This window comes from Hipposideros armiger, unplaced genomic scaffold, assembly GCF_001890085.2.
Source record: "Hipposideros armiger isolate ML-2016 unplaced genomic scaffold, ASM189008v1 scaffold_855, whole genome shotgun sequence".
NCBI lineage: Eukaryota > Metazoa > Chordata > Mammalia > Chiroptera > Hipposideridae > Hipposideros > Hipposideros armiger.
In genome coordinates this window covers 116,931-135,313 of record NW_017732205.1, presented here as the reverse complement: position 1 = coordinate 135,313, position 18,383 = coordinate 116,931, and the positions used below count along the sequence as shown (strand labels likewise).

The 18,383-nt window shown below is 39.4% G+C and overlaps 1 protein-coding gene and 1 long non-coding RNA gene across 2 annotated transcripts; one reads left to right on the top strand and one right to left on the bottom strand.

Moving 5' to 3' along the window:
• The first annotated feature begins 6 nt into the window (after window positions 1-6).
• Window positions 7-4,499, top strand: LOC109374677 (uncharacterized). Its single transcript, XR_002122437.1, has 4 exons — window positions 7-561; window positions 766-880; window positions 1,392-1,436; window positions 4,412-4,499. It is a non-coding gene; the product is annotated as an uncharacterized LOC109374677 (long non-coding RNA).
• Window positions 3,821-8,267, bottom strand: CDKN2B (cyclin dependent kinase inhibitor 2B). Its single transcript, XM_019629442.1, has 2 exons — window positions 7,772-8,267; window positions 3,821-5,479 (listed from the first exon to the last, which is right to left on the bottom strand). The coding sequence occupies exons 1-2, from the start codon at window positions 7,925-7,927 to the stop codon at window positions 5,219-5,221; spliced, it is 417 nt and encodes a 138-aa protein (XP_019484987.1). The 5' UTR covers window positions 7,928-8,267; the 3' UTR covers window positions 3,821-5,218.
• Between the last annotated feature and the right edge of the window lie 10,116 nt (window positions 8,268-18,383).

The window sequence follows — 18,383 nt, the reverse complement described above, 5'->3', positions numbered from 1 at the left end:
GTGACATATGACTTCATTAGCAGCACTGGCCTCACAGCAAATTTTCCTTATATAATTCACAGAGGGATGATGTATAAAAGGGACTGTTTCTATAAAGTATGTTTTCCTTAATGCAAGGAATGATATTAAAATCTGAGTGGAGGACTCCATAGGCAAGAAAGAAGTCATTCCATTTGTAATAGCTGAACTTGAGAAAAGTTTTATAGAAAATCAAGGAAGTAGGGGATGCACAGATTCCCATTATTTTAGGCCTGGAAGTAGTTCACAAATCCCATCAGCATGTGGACCATATGCGGTTTGTTTTGGTTTGATTAGTTCTGTTAAACTACTGACCCATATTCCACAAAATGCCACCATGCTGCTCTTTTTTCTATTCCTTTTGTTGCTTTCTTTTTATCTCATTCTCTGACCTCCTGACATGGCTGACATGTACATATTTTAGGTGATATAGAACTCTTCCCTGACCAGCTGGTCCTACTACCACCCAGGCAAAATTTAAGGACCTAAAGTTTCAAAGAACCCAATGGAAGCACACCAGAAGCTACATACCCTTGGAAACAGGTCTGTGAAACTCATGACAGTTGTTTACAGTGAGTTACTCCTCTTCTAATGATTTCTTCAACATGTATTAGTATTCTCTTGCCTTTGCACTTTCTGTTCCAAGACCCCCAACCCTTTCTGTTTTAACTCCTACACCAACCCAACCCCACTTAAGGTCAGAATCCCTTGCTATATCCTCACTTAAAAGAGCACTTTTTCTTTCAGAGCACTTATTTGATAAATCTATTGGGTCTGCTTGCTTATCTCACTTTAAGAAACATTCTTCTGGTGACTCTGAGTGGCATGAGAGAAATGCAAAAAGCAACAGGAAAAATCAGAGGTAAGAAGTGAGAAAGACCTTAAAATTAAACTAAGTATTTATTTTGCAAAGCATATTTTCTGTTCTAGTTCCTACAAACTTGTCTGTGGTTTTCCAATTAACTGGTGGAGGTGCTTATAAAGATTCCCGCCCCCCCCCCAAAAAAAACCCTTTGGGCTCCAGAATTTTAAAATGTGTCCCCCCCTTCATTCTTCTACATGTCTTTTCTTGCCTCATACCATGGTAAAATTATTACTAATAAATATTAGAGCCCACTACAGTCATGTGTGCAACAAACTCATAAGGGGTAAAACTTTAGTGATGGTAGGGAACTTAGATGTAACCTAGTCCAACTCCCACCTTTTATAGATGAGGGAAATTGAGGCTAATCAAACTTACATTGCTTAGTAAGTCACACATTGAATTAGTTGAAGAACCAATACTGGAACCCAGATCTTCCATCTTCCAATCAAGTCTTAATTTCTCTTTCTTCCATTTTGCTTTTTCTTCCCTGGGGTTATAAATGGAACAGGAAAAGATTGAAAGTGTTGTGATTCAACTGTTGTTGCTTCTTCAGGTAATTTTTAAAATTAAAATTTTCTTAATTATCTATCATCTATCTATCTATCTATCTATCTATCTATCTATCTATCTATCTATATCTATCTTATAGCTTAGTAATTGAACATTGTGAAATTACACTAACCTAAGAATTATTCTTCGAGTTTTCACAAAATCGCTCAATTGTTAATAATGAAAACTAAGTAAGCATATTAGAATTTGATTATTCGCTGCTGACATAAATATGAAAGCAGACCTCTTATACTTTTGGTGACACTGGCTTTTGCATTTGCTCCAGCAGGCAGTCCACAAGGGTCCCTCTTCAGATCGTTTCTATTATTTTTGCAGATAACTAATTTTACTTGCTTTTCTTTTGGTAGAGTGCCAATGTCTTGAACATTGGAAAAACTATACCCTATTATAAAAATAATTAGCCCCTAATAAAACATAGAAGGAAAATAAACTTTTTGTTTTGAAATAATTTAAGCTAATTATAGAGGTGGTGAAAAACAACCCCTATTGACTATTACATATTAACAGAGTAGTTTGTTTTTAACATTTCCCACAAAGGGAGGGCAATATAGAATCTCAGTGTAAGTTACATTAGTTATGTTTATTTGCTTAAGGTCAATTACTTAGCTTCATAAGATAAATTATTTGGTCCTGGATACCATATTGTGTTTACCATAATACAGAAATAAAATATAAAAGCATTCCTAGGTACACACTTTCCCAAAGGCGCTTGTAGTTGTATAGATCCAGAGCTTTCCTTATGAACCTGTTCCATTCCTTAGATCTGAAATTACTAATTTTAGCCATTACAGCACAGGAAATTTTTAACAGATTTTGCTTTCATAGTAAATCATCCTTGTTTTTTCATCCATCCCCTCAGCTGAAAAGGAAATATGAAAATGAGACCAAATGAATAAATTATTGAATTCTGAATTTATTTCACTTCCAGATCTTGGAATGAAGAGTAGAGAATAAGACTTGTAGAAACCTTGGTAATAGTGTAGGCTTCAATATAGAAATTAACATGTATATATTTCTGTAATTCCACAATGGAGCCAGAAGCAGCACTTCTGTGTAAGAGTTGTATTTGTTTGCATGTGTCCTTCAAAATGAAATCTTTAACAAACTTAACAGTGTATATATATTTTAAAAAAATGTAATATGGTCTGTGAGATCCAGAACCACATTTTCTTGTTTTAGTTCCCCTTAATATCAGGTTGTCATCAGATTCCATAATTTCTTTAAATTAGGAATGAAATAACATGTTTCATATTTATTTCAAGGATTATTTTTCATTACTCAGCCTCATGTAACTAGCAGATTTGAATATCTTAGAACTTAAAAAATACAGGACATAATAATGGATTTCATAATCAAATGGAAGATTTTAAGTGATCAATGCTTCTTAATAATTGTAAAACAATATAAACTTTAAAAATACTATTCTTGTAGTCAGTAATGACTGGGTGCTTAAGTGATAATTAGAATTGTATTTTCTGTCTTTATGGCTTAATTTAAAATGGGATTCCATTATTTTTGTTCCAAAAGTGTTGTTTTTAGGTCTTTCTTTTGGAGGCCATTCTTCATATTCTTGCCATTTAAAAATAGATTTAAAAGAATCTTTTCAGATTTATTAGATACTATAGAAATAAAAAGTATCCTAGGAACTTACTCAGGAGATACCTTAGGGATCTAAGGGAGAAAAAGTGTTTCTGTTTCAAAAAAAAATTAGCTGACTTTATATTTATCATTAATCATTTTGGATAACAGGATGGTGCAGTGCGAAAACAAAATAAAACCAAACCATAAGCTTTGGAGTCCGATAGACTTCCTCTGCAATCATGGAATAAAGATCTTGTGGCCTTTGACAAGTCACTTGATATTTCTCTGTCTCATTGTCTTCATCTGGGAACAATACCTATCTCCCAGGTTTATTTTAGTTTTTAAATGAGCAAATGTATTTTAAAGCATGCCTGGCCCAAGTTATGTGTTAATAAATGCTGAAATATTTTCCCCAATAAGATATACTCTGATTCTTAACTATGCTTTCCCAGTATATATTTATTTGAAGAATAAAGAATTGATGGAGAAATAAAAATTTTTAAATTTAGCTCAAAGGTATACCCCTTTCTTATAAATCTCTCTAATTTTTCTGTTCCCTCTTCTCTCATACACAACACACACACACACACACACACACACACACTACACGTATTAATCTTTCAATGTATGTGCAACCAGCTTTTATAAATTTTTGCTGGTAATACTTAACAATTGTTACAATGAGATGTGAGTCCCTTTGAATCTTTTACATTTCTGAGGAGTTAGTGGTAAATCCACGAACACATATTTTAAAGCCAAATTACCCACATCTTGGAGTCCAACCTCTATTGTTTTTTTCTTTATTAAAGCAGTGAAGTATTAGTTGTTTCAATGTTGTAATGAATCAAACAACACTGGAAATTAAATCCCAAAGCAGTGCACCTTTAGCAGATATTAAGACATTCCACGAGCCATCATCATATATGTTCAACAGTTTTACACTCAATGCAACGCATTTGGAAATATTTCGAGATAATTTACTGGGTAAGTGCATTGGTCACCTAAGAAGACATTTGGAATATTTCATAGTTTGATCCCCTGAGACACTTTAGTAAAGGAAACACAAAATTTAACAAAGAAATAAATAGGTTAAGAATAAAAGTAATCTAGGTGTTGGCACTGCGCCATAGCTTCATTTACGAGCCGTAATTCCTCCTCACCTCTTTACCAAGAACATCGAGTTACTTTGTTGTTTAAAGTCTCCCCATTAAGTAAGATTGTTGCTGAAGAACAACTCAGAGGTACAAAATATCACGAAATCTTTTCAAGTGGCAATTTACAGGGGTGTTTCTGTATGGCAACGTTAACAGACGAAGCAAATCTTTAGTTAACTGCTACATTTGCAGTCGCTACAATCCACCGCTTCATTCCGTTCAGTTCACGGACATCGGAAACGCCGCAGGAATGTCTCCTGGACCGAATAACAATCATCAAGGTCCTGTCCCTTTCTGAGAGCTGTCCTGCATCAGCTTGACCCGAGGATGTTAGAATGTGCGGGAAAATTCGAGGAGGCTCCCTGTCCTCTCTTCCCCGTTAAGTATCCTGCAGAGCTGGGCCGAGTCTCCAGGGCTTCCAGGGAGTATGGGTTTGCACGTCACTTGCTGAACACAAGTACCAAAAAGTACGTAAAACATTGGGCGTCTACTGACACCCACTTCGACAGTCATCATAGTCCTCTGGTCCTCGTAGTCTTCGGGTTTTCCCTCGTAGCCCCCAGGGCCTAACGCCGGCAGTGGGTGGGGGCTTACATGAAACTCCTTTAAGGCCAGTGGGTTCCAATCACCGCCGCCTCCCACTCCGCCCCCAACTCCGTCCCCCACTCCGTCCCCATCATCTTCTGTGTGATCTGTCCTCCGTGGACTTCTTCAAATGCTACTTTATTTTTTTTTGCCAGAAAACTCTGCAAAGTAAACAACATCCGGGAACTAAACATCGCGCTCCAAAATCTCGCTGGAAATTCACTTGCCCCACCTCTCTGCGTTTGGCTTCACGGTGAGTGTCGAGAGTGGGATCCAGGAAAAAAGAATTTATTTCCGGTCTGCCTCTTCTTCCGCATGAGGAGTTGAGTTGCCCAGCGTGGCTTTTACGCTTTCTGCCGCTCCATGTTTGCAGCCTTCATTGAACTAAGTTGGGGGTGGGGAACTGGGGAGAAAAGTCATTGTGGGCGGCTGGGTGCACCCGCCATCAGTCTCCCGCAGCAGCGCTCAGGTACCGGGCAACGTCGCGGTGGCCCCGCTCCTCAGCCAGGTCCACCGGCAGGCGGCCCCAGGCATCGCGCACATCCAGCCGCGCCCCGGCTCGGTGCAGCACCGCCAGCGTGTCCAGGAAGCCTTCCCAGGCGGCATCATGCACCGGGCGGGTGAGGGTGGCGGGGTCTGCGCAGTTGGGGTCCGCGCCGTGGAGCAGCAGCAGCTCGGCCACTCGGGCGCTGCCCATCATCATGACCTGCGGGAGAGAGCAGAGCGGTCAACGAGAGGGGACAGCAAGATGCAAGCCTGGGCAGACAGGTAGAGCCATTTCAAAGAAATACCTTCAGGTGAAGTATCCAACTAATGCAGAGGAGCTGGCTCACAAGCCTCAGGAGTTTGGTTAAGTTTCATTTGCTTACGCAATATCCTCCTTCCCAGTCCCCCATCTGCCCCAGTTATACTCTTTACTAATAGAGTTCCATTTTATTTTCCGAACATGCTGAGACAAGAAAGAGCTAACGATAGAGTTTGTCATCATCGTGAGAAAAAAAGGAAAACTTTAATTTCCATTTTAACATAGGAATCTATTTTGTTAAATGATTGACAGGTGAAATTTAAAGGCTTTCAAAGTCTTAAATTATTTCCTTTGCCCTACCCCTTCCTCCTGCCCGCCATAATCTGGGTCTGAAAACATTAGGCAGTCCGCTGAGTAATGCTTTAGAGGAGAAAATAAGAAACAACTAAATTTAAAATAAGGTTTACTTTATTAGATCTCATAATAAATCCCCTGTGGAAGTCTTTTGCTTTTCAGTTATATACGAGTATGTCTGTGCTCATAAACGGAATATAGTCGACAATTTGAGCCAAAATTGGGGATAAAGGGAAAAAGTAAATAGTTACACATTGTTTCATAAGATGATGAAAACAAATTATTTGTTTTAAATAAATGGTTCATCATTTAAAATATTAAGTTAATGTTAGAAGGGATAAAGTTTAGAGAGTGAAAATGTAACGTAAAATAAACACTATATTTACATTGCATAGGATTTTATAATGTGCTAGGATTTTATAATGTTAAATAGTAAGTATTTTGCTATATAAAAAGCTTATGTGTTAGCAGTTGAATCAGAATAATGCATAACTTAGAAAAAGGATGTTTTGGAGCAGTAATCCTATTTGTATACATGTACATTATACAAGTATTTACTTTCTTATTTTAACAATAAAACAATTTTTGATAACTCCAAAATGGAGTTATTTGTTCTTGTGACTTTGTGTTTTAAAATGTACCATGCTTGAAACTAATATAATATTGAATGCCAACTGTAATTGAAAAATAAAAATACAATGTACCATGCAGTTGAAAGATAGATAATATAGTATTTTTTTGTTGTTTCATGAACACTGGAAACATCCATTTCTCCCTTTAAAACCACATTGTTTAAAGCTATAGAATTATTAAAGAGGACATATGATTTAAAAAAACAAACAAAAACCCCCCACATGTTATCATTTCTACTAGTGATATAAAGGCTACTTCATATATAGAGAAGAGAGGAAAAAGTGGTTCTTAATATCTCAGAAAACATTAAAACTAAATAAAACCTCTTTTTACATTATTAATAGCATGTTAAGTCTTTAAGAACTACTTTACCATATTGCTTTAAACTATCCCTCATTTCTAACACTTTTCTAAGAATTCAAAAGGAATGGATACTTAAAAAAAAAACTACACTATTAACATGGTTCCTTAATGAAAGTTTGGCTCTGGAAAGTGATGTGAGGTGAATACTAAATATGACCATAATAGTTAACAGTACAGCACAAAAACATTACCTTAGATTTTAAAAGACTTAAAAATATCAGTGCTAATTAAAGCGGTACTGATAGTTAAACATATTGAATAACTGTATTTTAACAATGAAGAGGCTAATTATTTATGAAGACTCTTCCATTTAAACGGGACCTAACAGTTGTTGCAGGAATGCTCTTGTAATCCAAGTATTCAGTTTGATAATTAAACAATACAAATCCATAGAGCATTTTCTTATGTAACACTCAAGAAACACTACTAACACAAAAGGAATTAAATTATTGTGGTTGAGGAATCCTGTTTTGTGTCCTTTGTATTCAATTCACCTCTGTAAAGAAAGAATACGAAGAATTTCACATCGCAACTTAAAAGTTCACGGTGCATTTTTTTCCTGTGCTATGATTTTGCATGATTCCTTAAATCCAATCCAGCATGTGTAACTTGTAATTTATCTCTATCGCTGGAAGACATACAGACAAAACAGTTTTCCCCAAATAAACGTTCCCTTTGCCCCCCCTCCCCCAAATTGATTCTATACCTTTCATCTCTGATCATAAGGGAGGAAAAATATTGATATTTTTCCCACCATTAAAAAGAATACCAAACTGAAGCAGTGGGTTTTTCATTCCCTTTCTTAGAGACACAGTGGAGACCTAGGTCCCAGACGCGTCCCACGGAGGCCGCGCTCCCTCATTTGTGCGCCCCCTGCCGGCGAGGCCCCGGGGCCCCAGCTACCTGGATCGGGCGCCTCCCGAAGCAGTTGACTCTGTTGGGATCCGCACCGGCTTCCAGGAGCTGCCGCACGGTCTCCACTTGCCCCCGCGCCGCGGCGGTGGCCAGGCCCGCATCACCGCTGCCACCACCGAGCACGCCCTTGTCCTCGTCCCGCATTTCGCAGCCCCCAGACGCAAACTGGTCCTGACGATCCACCGCGGGCCTTCCTCCCTCCCTCCCTTCCTCTCCCTGGCGCCTCTCTCCTCCGCAGAAGAGCTCAGCTCAGCTTCAGTCCCCTTTCTCCGTCCTTCTGTACCTCGCGGGCGCGTGAAATGGCCAAGCGGCCGGTTGTTAAGTCGGGCTTCACCCAGCGCCCGCGAATCAGCCGATGCTCCGGGCTCGCTCCCAGGAAAGGCGGCTGGTGCGGCCGCAGCTGAGCGCAAAGCGGCTCCGGCCGCAGAGTGCGGGCGCGTTGTAAGTCCTGACTCACTGCGGAGCTTCGCTCTGGCAGAGTGGAGAGCCGGCTAGGAACGAAACGGTTTCCAGCTGGGCGGCCGGGCTGGCCACGCCCTACCCCCTTAGGCTCCGCCCGCAGTCCCGCTGGCCGGTTCGCTGTAGTCCCACTGTGCGGGCCGGGAGGCCGGGCCGGCAGATGACGCTCCAGATGACGAAGATAGGGGCGGAGGGAGCCAGCATGGACCGTGTTGGGACGCATGCGCCGGACTCCCGGAATGCGGAGGCCACTGCGCGGCTTGCCCGGCGTCCAGCAAAGCCTTGGCTAAATTTTTGGAAACGTTGAATCAATGTATTCAGCCCCTCCTTCCAGCAGGCGGCGTAGGGGATTTCTATTCCTTCGGCCTCAGGCTCGGTGGTTTCACGCTGGAAACGTTAGTCGCTCCCTAATCAAATGGTTGGGAGAAAGGCATTTTAAAATAACTCTCTTTCTTAAGATGTCTGAAAGTGACAGCTCTGCACCTGCCATGCAGGTTAAATTCATCCCCAGGCAGTCCTTGAACTTCATAGCTTCACATCTTGCATCAGCCTTAGCAATTTTCTTTTGGGTGTGTCATCCTATTTGAGTCAATCAAAAATCAGTTTCAGTGAAAAATTCTGAGAGTCCTGCTTTGAATTTGAGTTACGGGTACGATCCTAAAAAAACCAAAAAATAAAAACAAACAAACAAACAAAAAAACCCCCCAAAAACAAAAAGTAGTTTGAGGTTGAGGCTGGCAACCTAGTACATGTAAAATACTTAAAAAATATATTTTAAGAATCTGAGACCCCAGTTTCATGATATTTGAACAGGTTATTTTTTGCACTCTTACCTATTTAAACCCACCTCAGCAAGCATTTGATTTTTATTTGTCATGAGTAATAAAAGAAATGTATGTGGTAATAATGAAACATAATAAAACAGGGGTGTGGTGCTTGGCCTGTCATTAAACAGGCTGAACCTGTCATTAAACCTTCTTCTGAAGATTTAAAGGCCAAGTGCTTTTCTTTTCTTTATAATCTTCCTAGGCAAGTTTGAATTAACATAGGCATTGCTTTAAAGATGTAAAAATTATAGCTGATGCTTGATTGAAATAGGAAGAAGACCACAAGTTATGTATCTGTTGCCTAAAAACTTTGGTGAGGAACTACATGAAAGAGGGTCTTTCCAAATACAGAATAGTTCTTATTTACAGCATCATTTTTTGGTTCAGAAGGCCAAGGAGAAAGACAATCTTAAAGGCAGGACAATTGTTTGCTTACTCACGAATGAGAGACGCCACATGTTTTTTCTAGCATGCCTTAGCTTGGACTCCCTCTCCTCAAACCACTGTAGAATGAGGATGAGCTCTTTAAAGACTAGGGGAGGGGCATGGAAGTGGTGGTTAGAGCTGAAGATATACTGTATGATCCTCAACAGAGTGGAGATCCACCTGGATGGGGAAGAGAAGGTGGCAGCATTAATAACATTTTTTTTCTCTCTCACCCCACCCCAATTTCTTAGTTTTCGGTTTCTTAATTCCTCTAACTTTCACACTTATGTGAGCTTCCACTTTTACCTGGAAAAAAATTGTCTTTTTGTTTGTTGATGGTGGCTCCATTCTTTGATCTGGTCAGAGGAATAGAAGTCTACTTTTGGGTGAAAAGCTTCAATGGGCTGTTTTTGTCTAGTTCTTGGGGCTCGTCCCCACGCAGTGTATTGGGAATTACAGGTATTTAGGCAGGATGGGAGAAGGAAGAGGAAAGATGGACAGCAGGAAGACAGGGTCTCTGAAATGGATGGCATTTTTTCTCTGCTAGTCCCTCTTAGGGGCTGAGTCGTCAGACTCATATAGATGGATGAAGTGGCAAATGAGCTCAGTGCAGAATATCTTTATCAGAACAGCCTAGCTACTCTGAAATTCAGTGCACAGCCAAATGTAACAAGCAAGGCAGGTTGCCATTCAAAGGAACATTGTTGGACTTTCCCTCTAATGGATCCAGTAATTAATTTAGTTCAACAAAATTTAGTTCATCATGTTCTATATTTCAGGAATCTACAGTTGGATAAGATATAGGTCCTAGCTTTCAAGAAACTCTCCCTAATGACACTCAAAACTACTAAATAGGAAGTTTCAACTTAATGTGATAACTTTACAGAGAGGTGTGTCTACACAGTACTTGACGAGTAAGGAAGAAAGGAACTTAGCTCTAGATGGAGGTGCAGGGAAAGTTTCTTAGAGGAATTGCCAGCTGAAGAGAGTTTCTAAAGAATGCATTGTAAATTAACTGTTTCCTGTGTTCTCACCTTGGATTTTTCTGAAACTTAACAAAGAGGTTAGGGAAAGATAGCCTGAGCCAATTTTTGAGCCACCTTCTTAAGTGGTAGGCATGGTTAAAGTGTCTGAAAAAAAACAAAACAACTTTTTGGATTTGATAAGGAGATGGAAGATAATTGTTTTTTTTGTGTGTGTGTGTGTGTTTTTTGTTGTTGTTGAAGGGGACATAGATAAAGAGTGATAAGATAGGAAAAAGCCATTGGGCCGAGTGACCGAGACTCTTCCACAAGACAGATACATGAGCTTCGCTAAACAAGTTGACTGGAAAAGAACTTAGGGCGGGAGAAGTGTTGTCAGGGGTATGCGCGATCACTAGCACCACGGACAGCGCTTCTCCGCTAAACATGTCTGGGTGGTCCTAATCCATTCCAGATTGAGAATTCCTGAGGAAGCTTCAAATTTGATCTACCAAAGCCTCTTCTCGCCTGAAATTCAAAGGAAATCACATGGAAGCTCAACGGACTTCTTCACAAAACCAACCTGCTCAACCTGGCTTCCAAATATTATTGGATTACCTAATATTCTCTATGTAAAGAGTATTAAGTATCCTCTATATTTAAAAAAAAGAGGAGAAATTACACTTATTGTCTACTCTGTTGTAAGTGCTTTACAAGTATTATTTCATACCCTTATGAAACTCCAATGCAACATGCATTAGTATCTGAATTTTACAAACAAGACAAAAGAATCAGAGAAGTTAAGTAACTTGCACACTAGCTAATCATTGTTGGAGGTAGGGTCTAACCTATATAGCTTTAGAGCGTCTACCCTTTACATTACATGGTGTTTTTAGCAGCTGTAATGGTAGGCTTAACTGGAAAAACAGTGCAATAAACTGGCTTTTAATTATCTTCCAGTCTACACTGTTTTCCAGATGGCTCTCTTCACAGCACACCCTTAATAGACTTCAAAGATGACATTTCACATGTAATACAATAGCACATTTGTCTTGGACAATAGAGTAAGATAATGAAACATTTTACCTCTCCCCGAAACCCAGCTGTCTCTAGGATGAAACACAACCTGTTGTTAATGCTTTAAACACATTTAAGAGATGGAGTGGATGGGAACATAGTGGGGAGCTGAAACTTGGAATTGTCACAGCAATGCCTTTTAATAGGGTAGACAATTTATAAGCAAGAAGAGAGAGAAAGTAAACAGTAAATTGGCATAGAATTTTGGATGTAAATAGAAGGGAATGAGTAGAGTCAGTTCCAATATCATAAATAATGCAAAGCCCTAGTGATAATGTTTACATTCTAGTTGGTGAAACTATATATGAACTCACTATAAAAATGTGAATAGATTCAGTTGAGTGACCAAAAGAAGTACTGACATAACTTGTATATGTTTGGATTCAAGACAGTGTTTTTAAGTGGGGAGAGAAGAAAATTCAGAATCACTTTTGTGGCTTTTTCAAACTATATGTGACCCCAGGAGGCTTGATTCTCTCTCCATTTCATCAGTTGAGATTTATTGCTCTAGGATCCACAGTGTATCTCCTTCTACATACCCATATGTGCTTCTTAAGATTAATATAATGGTGGACATATTCATCATTTTAGCATCTGTATTAGTTTCTTAAGACTGTAATAACAAAATACCACAAATTGGGTGGCTTAAACAACTGAAATTTATTTTCTCACAGTAGTTTGCTAGGGCTGCCATAACAAAATATCACAGACTGAGAGGCTTAAATAACAGAAATTTATTTTCTTACAGTTTTGGTTTCTCCTGAGGCCTTTCTCCTTGGCTTACGCATGGTTGCTCTCCAGCTGCTTCTTCACATAGTCATCCTGTGCGTACTCAAGCCCCTGGTATCTCTTTGGTGTGTTCAAATTTTCTCTTGTAAGGACACCAGTCAGATTTGATTAGGGCCCACCCCAACAGCCTTATTTTAACTTAATCATCCCTTTAAATGCCCTACCTTCAAATATAGTCACATTTTGAGATGCTGAGTTTTAAAGATTTAACATACAAATTTTTGGGGGGGCAGTCACAGTTCAGTCCATAACAGTCTCCTCCAATTTTTACACATATCACTTTTCATTTATTTTTAACTGTTATTAATAATTTATTTATTTGAATAAAGATAAACATAAAATCAACACAATGAAATTGGTTGAAATTGACACCAGTCTCTTCTATCTAGTTTAATCTACAGTTTTCCCTCTATCTTTCCTTTCCCCTGTCTTTTCTTTCAACTTATTTATTGCAGGAATTGGGTTGTTAATTCTATAGATTTCTGAAGTCTGGACTCTGCAGAATGCTTCTGCATGATGACAGTTAATATTTTTATTGGTCACCTGAATTTTTTAAAATTTATTATTTAGATCTAGAGTCTGGGTGTGATTCAGGTTTGATATTTTGGCAAAAATACTTCATAAGTAGCATTATAAATACCCACCAAAGAGGCATGTAATCTGGTTGTCTCTTTCTATGAATCTAGCAGCCATTGATATATGAGAGGTTGAGTTATTAGAAAACATTTTCTCAAAGTAGAGATAGCTGCTGGGAGCTTAAATTGCTGAGGATTATGCTGAAAAGATCAACAATTTGAGAGTTTTGCCTTATCTTAATTTTTTTGAAGATTGTTCTTAACATAAATTACATATTTAATTTGCCTTTTTTCTCAGAAACATGATATTTCTGAACTATGCTTAATAATCTTTCATTTGGGATAATTCATATTTTTCTGATAAAGCATATTTTCCTTCCAGGGCTCTAGCATAAAAACCACTGTACAAAATATAGTGAATTATTTTAAAACATTCAATATTATTTTATATTAATTTCATGTGTACAGCATAGTGGTTAGTCATTTGTGTAATTTAAGAAGTGATCCCCCTAACTAGTCTAGTACCCACCTGGAACTATGCATAGTTATTGCGATATTCTTGATTATATTCCCTATGCTTTACTTTACATCCCCATGACTATGTTGTAACTACCAGTTTGTGCTTCTTCTTTTTTTTTTTTAAAGATTTTTATTGGGGAATTGAGGGGATGGGAACAGTGCTGGGGAATTGGGGGAAGGGGAACAGACAAGTTGCTATCATTTTGTTCTTCAGTCTAGTTGTGGAGGACGTTGCTTCACTGGCCCAAGTTGGCACCATCATTGCGCTCTTCCCGGGTGAGGCAGATCAGTCGCTGGCTTCTGGACGGCTGCTCCCGGCAGCTGCTGGCCGCTCATGCTGCGCTAGCCCATGGCAACCCACTGCAGCAGGGGCTGCAGCCTGTGCCATCGCCAGCGACTCACAGCAGCCCAGCTCCAGGTTGAGCTGTTGTTCAGCATCTTAGCTGTGAAGGGCAGTGTCACTGGCCCTCATATGTGGGATCCGAACCAGGGCCCTCTGGTGTCCCAATCCAGCTCTTAACCAACGCGCCAGTTGGCCGGCCCAAACTATCCTCATTTTAAAAAATTCTTTTTTCTTTTTGCTGTTCCAATTGGGTATTTTCTGCTACCTTGTCATCTAAATCACTGATTCAATCCTCTGCTTTATCTAGTCTGCTTGTGATTCCTTCTAGTGCATTCTTCATTTCAGTTACTGTATTCTTCACTTCTGGTTCTTTTTTATGGTTTCTATGTCTTTTGTTTGTTTGTTTGTTTTTTGCTTGCTACCTCTTTGTTGAAGTTCTCACTAAGCTCCTTGAACATCCTTATAACCAGTGTTTTGAACTCTATCTTTGGTAGGTTGCTTGCCTTCATTTTGTTTAGTTCTGTTTCTGGAGTTTTCTACTGTTCTTTTATTTGGGATATGTTCCTTTGTTTCCTCATTTTGGCTGTCTCTCTGTGTTTGTTTCTATGTATTAGGTAGATCTGCTATGTCTCCCAGTGTTGCTGGGTTGCTTCATGTAGTAGGTGCCCTGTGGGGCCCAGTGGCACAGTCTTTTTGGTCACATGTGCTGCATGTTCCAGGAGTGTCCCTTCTGTGGGTTGTGTGTTCCCTCATGTTATATTTGAGCCTTAATTGCTGTCGGTATGTCAGTGGGTGGTACTGCCCCTAAAGCTGACTGGCTGTGGGGTTTGGCCATGTCCACAACTTATGGGATGCTGTGTGGAGGGCTTACCACATGGAGCAGGATTCTTCCCAGCGGGTTCTGGTGCCTGTTGAGACCATTCTTTTGAGTGCCATTTGTGGGGGTAATTGGGTGGTGCTCTGCTGTGGTTTGAAGTCAATCTCCAAGTATGTTGGTTCTGGGGCCTCTTGGGAGGCATCCAGTGCAGGCCCAGGTCAGCCACTGCCTGTGACCAGCTGGGGACTACCTGGTAGGAGCTACTACAAAGCGATCCATGGTTGGTTGCTGCCTGTGCTGGACCTGGAGGCATGTGGGAGAGGCCATGCTGTGAACTGAGGATGGCTGCCACCAGTACCAGGTCTGTGGTATTTCCACAAAATGCCAGGACATACTGAGGCCTGCTGCCAGCTTCTGGTTCCTGTAAAGTACTGCCTCTGATAAAGCTTCGTGTATTACAGAGTAGGGTGTGGCGGGGTCTCAGTGAGTCACCAGGGTGGAACTGGCGGAGCTCACCAGGCCAATCAGATTCAGATTTGGCCATAGGTGTGGGGGAGGGTTCAACACAGGAAAGATGGCACCCACCTGCTAGCTGCACAGGAGAAGGATCACACACAGGAAAAATTATGACTATCTTCCCTCCCTTGGTCTGAAGCCACACACCTCAATATGCCCCCTTTATGTCTCCTACTCCCCCCAAATCACTGTCTCTCCATGGGAGCCTAGGATGGGTGCCTGTGATCTAGTTTGCATGTGGGTCCTTTAAGAGGATGTCTGGATTTCCCGCAGCCTTCCATCCCACCCACACGGTGAGAATCCCCACAGTTTTTCACAGCCAGATGTTGTGGAGGCTCTTCTTCTTGGCACCAGTACTCTGGGCTGGGAAGGCAAGTGTGCAGCTGGGGTCTCTTGCTCCTCTGAGGGGAACCTCTGTGGCTGAAATATCCTTCCTGGTTCCCTACCTCCACATTGAGGTTTGGGGCCTGTCCGTTTTGCGTTTCCACCCCTCCTACCAGTCTCAATGTGGCCTCTTCTTTATAGTCTTAGTTATAAAACTTCTGTTTAGCCAGGCTTCAGATGGTTCTCCAGGTTGATTATTCTATAATATAGTTGTAATTTTCACAGGATAAGTTCACAGGATGAGGCAAGTACAGCATTTATGTACTCTGCCATCTTGCGTCCAGGCTTACAAAATGTAGTGAATTTTTAAAATACTTTTTTAATGTTAGGGGGCTTCTTTGTTAAAAAAAATATTTATGCATACACACACAAACAAACATACACATATCTCAGCAGAATCAATTGACTTTAAGTTTTGATAAATCTGATATAGTATGGACCCAGTCCTATATTCAAGCTCTCATCTTCATGAGCCATTTTGAACAGAACCTGGATGTATTTTTTTCTAATCTGATATTGTTGCTATTGTGTAGCAACAGTCACACTACAAAGACACAGTCAAATATTCAACTTTTGCATTGCTAGATAGCGTACATAGTCAGAATTTAAGATCCTTGGAAGAGGAATGTTATCTCCATTTCCATTCACTCTTCAGTCTTCTGTAATCTGACTTTCTCTCAGAACCTGGGAAACCAATTACCAAGGTAACCAATGACTTTCTTGTTGCTAGATCCAATAATCTCGTTCTTCATCTCACTGTAGCTTCTTCTCTGCAGCTTTGATCCTGGTGGCCTCTTTTTTTCTTGTTGCTCTCAACTTTCTTGCACCTTATGAAACCATCCTCTCATATATTACTGATAACATATGTCATGCATGTGGTATAAATAATACCAACATGTTTATATCCTCTTAAAAAGCTGTTCTTACTCTACATTTAGTACCAATGCTAAAATAAAATCTTGAATTATTAGCTAACTATAAAATAGTTACTCATCCAACAAGTGATGAACATATCGTAGAGTATTAATTGCAAAACATGCCAACTGCCATGAAATAAAAGTACTGGATGCTATGTGAATGCATAGCGATGGAACTGATCTAATCTGGTGGTCAGAGGAATCAAAGGATATTTGAGTTGAGATCTACAGGTTATATTGGTGTTAACTAACAAAAGGAATGGGGCAGTAGTTGCAAGGAGGAAAATTCCAGGCTGAAGAAACTGCATGTGGCAGGCTCTGGGGTGGGAGGAATCATGGGCATTCTGAAGGAATTCTGGCTGGAGCATAGGGATGGAGGAGGAAAGTATGATGAGCTGGGATTGGAGTAAGAAACACAGCAAAATGTTGTGGAGCTGTATAGACCATGTTAAGAATTTTTGTGTTTATCTTAAGAAAAGGACAAGCCATTGATGTTTTTAAACAGAGAAGTGATGTAATTAAATTTTCAGTTAAATTAAAAAAAATCACTTTAGATGCATTTTGGAGAATGGTTTGGAGGAGAAACAAGAGTGGATACTGGTGGGCCAGTAATTCAGAGGATAGATTTTGATAGTTTGGACTGAAGTGTTTGTACCCAAGATAGAGTGAAGTAGAATGTTTTAAGATATATTTAAGGAAGAACTTCAACAGAACTTAGCAATAAACTTGAGATGGCAGATGAGGGAGAGGAAGGTGTTAGGAAGGTTTGCACAACTGGAGAGGTTGGCGATCACGGTCACCAAAATAGGGAACACTGGATGAGGCTGCAGTTTGAAGTGAAGATCATGAGTTCAAGTTCAGAGAGCTTGAACTTGATTGAGACATGCTGATGTATGTAGGTGGAGATGTCCAATGGCAGTTAGAAGCATGGGTATGGAGTGCAGAAAGGAGTGCATATTCCTAATGTAGACTAATTTATACTAACAAATGTAGAAATGGCTTACATTTTAGCATAGAAGATCAGCATATTTTTCTGAAAAAAAATAGTATAAGCTATAGTATTTAATCCTAGGAATTCCAAAACTTTTCCAGCAAAAAACCACCTTGATAATATATGTTGATACTATCTTTTCCATCTCTAAATTTGCTTAATCATTTGGAAGACATTTTTCATATTTCTTTACATTGTTAATGCTTTTTTATTTTAAAATCATAGGCTTTACATTATCTTTGATTACTTATATATATATATAAGGACTAGTTCCCAAGACATACTCATGAATACAATTCACATTCAAACTTAGAATAAATCAGCTGAAACAAAAATTAGTGAACTACATTCAGGAACAATGCCAGAAGTTTTTCTAAAGATTCTCTCTACATATTCATTCTTACCAAGTGAAAAAAACCCCACCAAACCTGAACAAAACAATATTATTTGAGAGTTACCTAAAAATAATATCCCTATGAATGAGGAATGCTTTTTTCACAGTTGTTCTTTTCTGAGTAAAAGTCTGCATTGATTGTTCAATTCATCTAATGGCTATTCAACAAATATTTATTGAGTGTCTATTATGTGCCAGACACACTCCTCTAGGTCATTAAAATACATCCATGACAGAATAGTAAAAGATCCCTGTCCATATTTTATTTTACATCATCAAGACAACAAGACTTGGCTTATAAGAAATCAATACCCACATCATATAAAACTTTTAAAATAATTTTTGTTATATGAATCAATAATAAAACAGTTTCTCAATAATCATAAACCAAATGCAAAGTGATTGTTCATCTCAGGGAAACTGGAGAAGCTAAAATAAAAGTTTCAAGAAACAGACCTTGGTTCCAAAATAAGGCACATTAGGTTTTAGGTTTTTTTTTTTTTTCTTCAAGATTTTTATTGGGGAATTGGGGGAAGGGGAACAGACAAGTTGCTGTCTTTTTGTTCTTCAGTCTAGTTGTGGAGGACGTTGCTTCACTGGCCCA

Coding starts and splice junctions, on each gene's coding strand:
- CDKN2B (XM_019629442.1), bottom strand. CDS start 7,927: ATGCGGGACGAGGACAAGGGCGTGCTCGGTGGTGGCAGCGGTGATGCG. Junction 5,480..7,771: donor TCGGGAGGCGCCCGATCCAG/GTAGCTGGGGCC, acceptor TCTCTCCCGCAG/GTCATGATGATGGGCAGCGC.